Source organism: Hibiscus syriacus, unplaced genomic scaffold (genome assembly GCF_006381635.1).
Source record: "Hibiscus syriacus cultivar Baekdansim isolate YM2019G1 unplaced genomic scaffold, ASM638163v2 tig00110879_pilon, whole genome shotgun sequence".
Taxonomy (NCBI): Eukaryota; Viridiplantae; Streptophyta; class Magnoliopsida; order Malvales; family Malvaceae; genus Hibiscus; species Hibiscus syriacus.
The window spans coordinates 630319-638249 of NW_024062895.1; the positions used below are offsets into that span (position 1 = coordinate 630319).

General features: G+C 34.8%; 1 protein-coding gene across 2 annotated transcripts; it reads left to right on the top strand.

Annotated features, from left to right (window-relative positions):
- The first annotated feature begins 1469 nt into the window (after positions 1-1469).
- Positions 1470-4926, top strand: LOC120144102 (serine carboxypeptidase-like 51). Of its 2 annotated transcripts, XM_039158255.1 has the most exons (13): positions 1475-1743; positions 1847-1941; positions 2029-2136; positions 2223-2463; positions 2547-2590; positions 2702-2769; positions 3098-3203; positions 3280-3482; positions 3595-3664; positions 3770-3820; positions 4014-4066; positions 4383-4512; positions 4769-4926. In XM_039158255.1, exons 1-13 carry the CDS (start codon positions 1608-1610, stop codon positions 4847-4849), a joined length of 1386 nt encoding a protein of 461 aa, XP_039014186.1. In that variant the 5' UTR covers positions 1475-1607; the 3' UTR covers positions 4850-4926. The 2 variants fall into 2 exon arrangements, with proteins under 2 accessions (XP_039014187.1, XP_039014186.1); XM_039158256.1 differs by lacking the exons at positions 4014-4066; positions 4383-4512; positions 4769-4926 and adding an exon at positions 3960-3989 and having other exon boundaries at positions 1470-1743; positions 3770-3892.
- The last annotated feature ends 3005 nt before the right edge of the window (positions 4927-7931 follow it).

The following is a 7931-nucleotide window of genomic DNA, read 5'->3' on the forward strand; positions in this document are numbered from 1 at the left end:
ATGACTAATGAATTCGTTAGCTATCAAACCTCCTTTTATAGGGATATTGATTTTAAAATCCTATTGAATTACAAAAGTTTCATGGTTTCCCGTTTGATAATTGCTAAGTACCTCGAGAAAATAATTGGATCCTCTAGTGTGTTCCATATGTGCTAATGAATGTTTTATATGTTTTGAAATGCGTTTCATCGAAATTTATGATTTACTGGTTTATGAACCATGGCTACATGGTATGTGTTCTCTAATTTTTGTTTTCACTGGAAAATATAATCGTTTTTATTTATGGATCATGGGGTCTACTGGTTAGTACTTGAATTGTTTTATTAAGACATTATTTGGGTAGGCTAGAGAATGTAGGTTCAGCTTTGATCAAGCTGGTAATTCCTTACGGACCTAAGGTGACCCTTGGGTAGTCTCTAAGGCCCTGAGAAACTTTATTAGGTAGGCTCTCAAGCCCAAGGTACTCCTTTGGGTAAATTATGGTACTTCATATGGTGTACAAATGGAGGATTTGTTATGTGGTTTATTTCATTGTCACTATGAGATTTTACTGGATCACGATCTTGATATTATTATTTATTGTTAGACCTGATTTCTATTGGATATTGTATGGGTAGGATTCTAGAGTATGAAGGTTCAACTATGATCAAGCTAGTAATTCCTTACGGACCTAAGAAGACCATTGGATAGGCCCATAGGCCCCAAGGTATTCCCTTAGGGTGACTCATTTGTTGTGTGCTTAGGATAAGTCTTTATGGATGCAGTTATGGGGAAATTGCATAAAGGTGTTTGGTTGGAGGGTATGACTATGATTTTAAAATATGTTTTAAACTACTAATGTTTTTAAAAGATCTATATACATTACTCTGTTTTGTTGGAACGCACTGGACATCCTATTCCGATCTCTTGAGCTTGGCCCTTTGAATGTTCATCTGAACTGAAATCTTCATGTCTTTTACTCGAAGAAATATCAGTGGAACCCCAGCTCATACCGAAAACCTGGAGACGTATGAATCAATAATAAAAATTTATGCTTTTCCATTTATCTACATGTCTTTCCGCATCACTTGGTAGTTCTGTATTACTGAGCTTTCCAAAACTCAATATTTTACTCACCATTTCATGTTAAAAGAATTGATTCAGTTCAGCTATCGACATATGCAATGGAAGTTCCTTTGGCTTGGGAGGAAGAGTACGGTACAAGTATAATCAGGGGCATGTATGTCACATTTGAATTTTTATAATGAGTATGAATTTATATGATTTTAATTCTGTTTGTAATATATGAATAGTTTCTAAACTAGTATTTTAATTATAAATTATTTTATAATTTTAAATGTTTTAACAAAAATTTTAATTTTTTTAAAATTTTTACTGCAAATAGCTATGGTGTTATTAAAGTGACATCTAGAATCGAATTACTCCTGTCGGAATGTGGGTGATACAATTATATGACGGACAGATACAAAAATTGTTATATCTCTATCACCTTGTTTTGTTATTATATAAAGCCTGAGTTCTACCTTTGCTTCAAAGATCAGAACTTTAAAGTTGGGTTTATCTGGAAATTGGGAAACTCATTTTCTTTATTTTTCTTAGCCAAGAAAATGGGAACATTCCATGTTCTTCTTCTCTTTGTTTTCTTCAGTTTCTCTTTGTTCCATGGAGGATTATCCAGAGCTGTTAAAGCTAAATCCCAAGGTGGATCAGAAGAAGAATGGGGCTATGTTCAAGTTAGACCAAGTAAGAAACATAGTTCTCATTCATTTTAGCGTTTTTTTAATTAAAAAATAGCCAATGTAATTGATTTTGAATTGGGTTTTTGTTTTGTTGTTGTTTTGAACAGAAGCACACATGTTTTGGTGGCTTTATAAAAGTCCTTACAGAGTTGAACAGCCTTCAAAGCCATGGCCAATCATTCTTTGGTTACAAGGTGGACCTGTAAGTAATCTATTTGAATAAAATACCCAGAGAACAGTTCTGGATTTTTCATTTTTTGTTAAAGTTTTTGAAATTGTTTTGTTACAGGGTGCCTCTGGTGTTGGAATTGGAAACTTTGAGGAGATTGGGCCATTAGACACTGATTTGAAGCCAAGGAATTCCACTTGGTTGAAGAAGGCTGATCTTCTATTTGTGGTTAGTTTAGTTATCCATAATTCAACAACATGAAAGTTTATTCTTCTTCTTTGAGTTTAATGGGAATTTATTAATGTGATATATAGGATAATCCAGTGGGAACAGGGTACAGCTTTGTGGAAGATACAGAGCTGTTGGTGAAAACTGATGATGAAGCAGCAACTGATTTAACTACTTTGTTGATGGAATTATTCAATAGAAATGAAAGCCTTCAAAAGAGTCCTTTGTACATTGTGGCTGAGTCTTATGGAGGCAAGTTTGCTGTCACTGCTGGATTATCAATTCTAAAAGCCGTTGATGATGGGAAATTGAAGCTAAAACTTGGAGGTAAAAAGAAATTCTTTGTTTCCATTCATAATTCATACAAATAAAGAAATACTCTGTTTTGATGCATTGAACTGATATTCTAGGGGTTGCCTTGGGAGATAGTTGGATATCACCGGAGGATTTTGTTGTAAGTAAAAATTTATTTAAATTGTTTAATTTCCCAGGGAAATTTGCATAATTGAATGTTTGCATTTAAGTTCATCTAAACCCCCACACCCTTAAACATGGGTGATTACAGTTTGCTTGGGGGCCGCTTCTTAAGGATGTTTCCAGGCTAGATATCAATGGCCTGAAAAAGTCAAACAGGTACTAAAGATTTTCCTTTTCCACTTCTTTTGCAAAAAAATGTAAATGTATTTTGGTCAAAATATGTTGTCTGTCCATGTACTTTAGCAAACTTTTACGTTTAGTCCCTATACAAGTTAAAAATTAAATCATCTTATTTTCAGATTTAAAGGTTCTAATCAATCATTGGTGCTTTTAATATTTTCCATCAAACTTTGTCAACTTGGTATGTTATTTTTAGATCAAAAAGAAGATTTGATTTTAAATTATTTAAGTACAGGGATTAAATTTCAAAATTTGTCAAAATACAAGGACTGATTATCTGATAAAATCCCATTTGGAATATCAGTCTAGCAGAGGAGATCAGCCAGCAACTCAAAGATGGTCAGTATACTGATGCAACAAATACTTGGAGTCAACTTGAATCAGAAATTGGTGCCAACAGCAACTCAGTGGTATGCTATTTTTTACTTCTCTTTTATCATATTTGGCCTCTTTTTTTATTTCTCATTTTTTGGAGTAAATTTGCAGGATTTCTACAATTTTCTTCAGGATGCTGGGATGGGGCCTGTAGCTTTAACAGCTTCAGAATTCTCTAATGGGTTTTTTTCAGTCAACAGATACTCAAGGTATTTGAGTTCCTTGAGGGTTTCACCAGGAAATGGTGAGGGTGACCTTGATAGTTTGATGAATGGGGTCATCAAGAAAAAGCTTAAGATCCCAGATAATGTCACGTGAGCTTATTTTATATATTCCTCTGTTTTTTTTTTGAAATATTTATAATTTCTACAATATTACTCTTTGAAATTTTTTATCCAAAGTTACAATTTTTATGTGTTTTAACAGATGGGGAGGGCAGTCGGATTTGGTTTTCTCATATTTGGCAGGTGATTTCATGAGGCCAAGAATTGCTGAGGTAAAAGCTCAGTTTCTAATCCTTGGTTTTTGAATTCATTTGGCAAAAGATTGTTTTTTTTAAGTATTCTTTGTATATGTAAGTATTGTTTTATGATTAATCCAGGTTGATGAGCTACTTTCAAAAGGAGTTAATGTCACTATCTACAATGGACAGGTAAGATTCTTCCAAATGTTTCTTATTTACCATAAACAAATTTTACACCCAATGATCCTTTTTCTTTCTTGTTTTTTTTTCCAAAAATAAAAGAAATTAGAAAATAATATAAATTGTTGTTTCTTCTTCTCTCTATTGGGGTTTAAACTTGTAACATTAATGATTGTGTTGTTGGATGGATGGGTCACTGCAGCTTGATGTGATCTGTGCAACAAAGGGAACTGAAGCTTGGGTTGATAAGCTCAAGTATGACTCTTATTTTCCTTTCTATCTGTATCTTATTAGCCCTCCAAAGAAAAAGAAAAAGTTTAATGTCTTATTATAGGTTGGATATATATATATATATAATTCCATTGGTATTCTAGTAAAAATAATATTTTTTTTATCATTGAGGTCACTCAATGAATTCTAATATATTAGATATATGAATGTGATAATTCGAGTGAATGTTCAACACATATTAGAAATATTATTTTTTAACATCTTCATAAATGTCTGATATAAATACTAAATGGAGTACGGAGTTATAATACATAAAGTTGTGTTCTGATAATTTATTCAGGTGGGAAGGACTTCAAGATTTTTTAAGCACTGAAAGGAGTCCTCTTTATTGTAAAGAAGAAGTCACAAAAGGGTTCCACAAATCATACAAAAATCTGCAATTTTTCTGGATCCTTGGTGCTGGACACTTTGTAAGTCTTCAAAAATCACTGTTAATATTACTCCTAAAATCATACAAATAGACAAATCTTTTCAATATAAAGAAATACCATGATTGTTATCTCATCCATGCCATCATCACCGTCACCTGCATATATATAATCATTCATTCGTTAGAAGGGAATAAAGAGAACAAAATACTCAGCATTATTGCAGTTGTTCTCCGATAGCGAAATCATGTATTGATTTATGTAATAATTAATAAATTCAATAATGTATTGGATGCAGGTACCTGTAGAGCAGCCCTGTGTAGCTTTAGACATGGCTGGTGCAGTCACACAATCACCAGCTGCTGCTGAAGCTTCTTAACCCCAAAACAGACAAAAAGACAAACAAAAAAAACGAAAGATTTGATGGGATTGGTTGCCATTTCAATAAAAAAAAGAGGGAAACAGAGGGATTTACTTATCTTCAGGAACAGTAGAGTTTCAGAAGCCAAGACTACACGTAAAGCAATTATTGAATAGAGAGGCATTGATGAGGTTGAAGTTTTTTATCATGTGGCTCTGCTCCAAGTTGTAATAATCATTTACAGAAAGGAAAAATAAAAAAAATAAATTGAATCCAATATTTCTATACATATGCATGCATGGTGTATGGATACAGGATCCTAGAATTCCTTCTTATGTATGTGTCTTATGAGATCATAGATTTAGACAGTAAATATTGGACTGTTCAGTGCTTTGTGTCTTTCAATGGGTCCTAAGAAATACCCAAATCCCAAGAAAAAAAGAAGAAAAATGGAGATCAGGGTCAGGTCAGGCAGAGAGTTGTTTGTTCAGGGAAGACTGTCAGAAGGGTTAAAATAAAATAAAATAAATTGAAAATGTCATTTTTTTTATCAATGCCAGGAAATAGCGGAGCAAGCAACAAAATAACCATTTTCTGCACGCAATCTACTGTCTAATCCTACAAAGAGGCAATAACACCGAAAAATCACCTTTTTTAAAATTTAATTACCTGATACACAACCTTTCATCTTTATTTATTAATCTAATATCTTTTAATGGATGACGCGTCTTATGTACCATGTCTTATGTTAATTTGACGTCATGTGGGGTAAGGTGTGGCCTATGAACTACGTCTTATGCTGACGTGACGACACGCTGGCTAAGACACGGTGCATAGGGCGCGCCTTATGCCACGTAGGGTATAGCGCGGTGCATGGGTCACGCCTTATGTCACGTAGGGTATAGTACGGAGCATGGGCCGCGCCTTCCTGCAATTATGACATGCACCAGAATGACGCGGTGCATGGGTCGCGCCTTGCATAATTGCATCCGCATTTCTCGTGTTTAAATCATCTCATCTCCGCTATAAATACCCCTCCCCCTTAAACTCTCTCACAACTCCCTCTCAATCGAAAAATTACTACAATAATCATCTTAACCAGTAAAAAACACCCGACAATCTTTTTATATTGGATTCAGAAGTTCGATCGATCTTTCGTTATAAGGTAATTTTTTATAATTATATATGATTATTTGAAAAAAAAAATTGTATTAATTATTTTTAATTAATTTTTCTGGTCGTAAAATTGGAAAGCAAGAGCATACGTCGAAATATTTTTACCGATACGGTAATAATATAAATTTATATTATTTAAATTATTTACGTTTATGTGTAGAAATTTTATTGTGTTATATTTTAATCTATATATTGTTTATTTAATTAGGTTTGTTTCAGGTTTTTTTGCAGATATAATATGTCACACTTTCAAACTCTAAGAATGACTCGAATTCAGCTATTGTTTATTATGATGGGGAAATTCGAGAAGATGAAACCGGAGTTATTTTCGTATCAAATCATTATGTTAAACATCCTTCAAGAGAAACATAACTCTTAAGGAGCTGATAACGAAGATTTCAAGGAAGATTCATGTTGGAAGTACTAGAAGAATGTCGTCGTTGCAGTACAAATTTCCAACATCATTGTTACCATTAACTTATACAACGTTTGAATTATCGAACAATGATGATGTTGAAATGATGGTTGATTCTCAAAGTAATTATTCAGACGTCGATACGGAGATGTATGCAAAGTTTGTTGAAGTGTGTGTTGTTTGGGGTCTGCCATTAAGCTCCTACTATGGGTTGACTGAACAAGTTGATCAAGTTGACAGCCTGACTACAGTAATGTGTAATGATTTTAAAGCAATAATGGGAAATCCACATCATGTTGTCGTCTCATCAACTTCAACAAGGAGACATTCATTAACAACTCCTTACGATCTGTACTGAGGTGGGTCCACGAATAATTCGTATGGCAACATCGCGTCCAGTTCAAGGTGAAGGCGTTCATCTACAAATTTCTTTGACCTTAATATGGAGATGCCCTCGACGCAACAATCTATGCAGTTTCCATTTGACATGATAGCTTCAAGCTCCAGGGGGAGGCATTCGACTGCGAGCTTTTTCGATCTCAATGTCGATATGCCTTCTAGTTTAAGGGGAAGGCATGCAAGTAGTAGGTTCTTCGACCTAAATGTGGAGAGCATGGAGAAACCATCATCTCCACCAGAAGAACCGCTTCGTGAGCAAGGTGTGGATGGTACTGAGACTGGACTATTCATTCACCCAGAATCACCGCAATTCAACTCCGATGATGATGATGTAGATGAAGTTCCCTAAAATGTGTCGTAAACTGACCCTCCAGCACACATGTATGAAGCTGATTATGGTGCAATATACGGGCCGGAATTTACGGATATGCCTAATCTCAGTGACTATGGATTTTACTCATCAATAAATAATGGTGAGTTATCTTTAGGCATGAAGTTTTCAAGAAAAGAAGAAGCGATGATGGCTATAAAAAAATTGCAATATCTGTAATTATGTTCAATCTAGAGTCGACAGCTCCTTGACAGAAAAATATGTATGCCATTGTGCCCGACGCAAAAATAGATACAATTTGATGGTTTGTGTATCGAAGAGGAAGAGGAAAAACAATAGATGAGAACTAACGGTATACAATGGTCCTCACACATGTTGTGCTGGAGGGATCAACCAAGATCATCCCAACTTGGACTCTAAAGTGATATGCGAAGCCATCATGCCCATGGTAAAAGCAAGCTCACATATAGCTATTGTTGTGTTGATTTCAACTATACAACCGCACTATGGGGTATTTCGTCTCATACAGAAAAGCATGGAAGGCAAAGCAGAATGCCATTAAAAAACTTCACGACGAATGGGATGCATCTTACAACGAACTTCCAAGTTGGTTTAGGCTGGTGCGGAGGTTGAATCCAGGGACAATTGTAGACTTCGAAACCTCCCATGCATACCATAATGATTGAATTCTTCGCGATCGATGCCAATTCTACCAGATTTTTTGGACTTACCCACAGTGCATTAATGCCGTCAAATACTGTAAGCCTGTGGTCTAGATC

Excerpts from the sequence above, each read along its gene's own strand:
- LOC120144102 (XM_039158255.1), top strand. The coding sequence starts at position 1,608 with ATGGGAACATTCCATGTTCTTCTTCTCTTTGTTTTCTTCAGTTTCTCT. Across the intron at positions 1,942-2,028 it reads TTTGGTTACAAGGTGGACCT|GGTGCCTCTGGTGTTGGAAT; the intron begins GTAAGTAATCTA and ends GTTTTGTTACAG. Across the intron at positions 4,067-4,382 it reads GCTTGGGTTGATAAGCTCAA|GTGGGAAGGACTTCAAGATT; the intron begins GTATGACTCTTA and ends TAATTTATTCAG.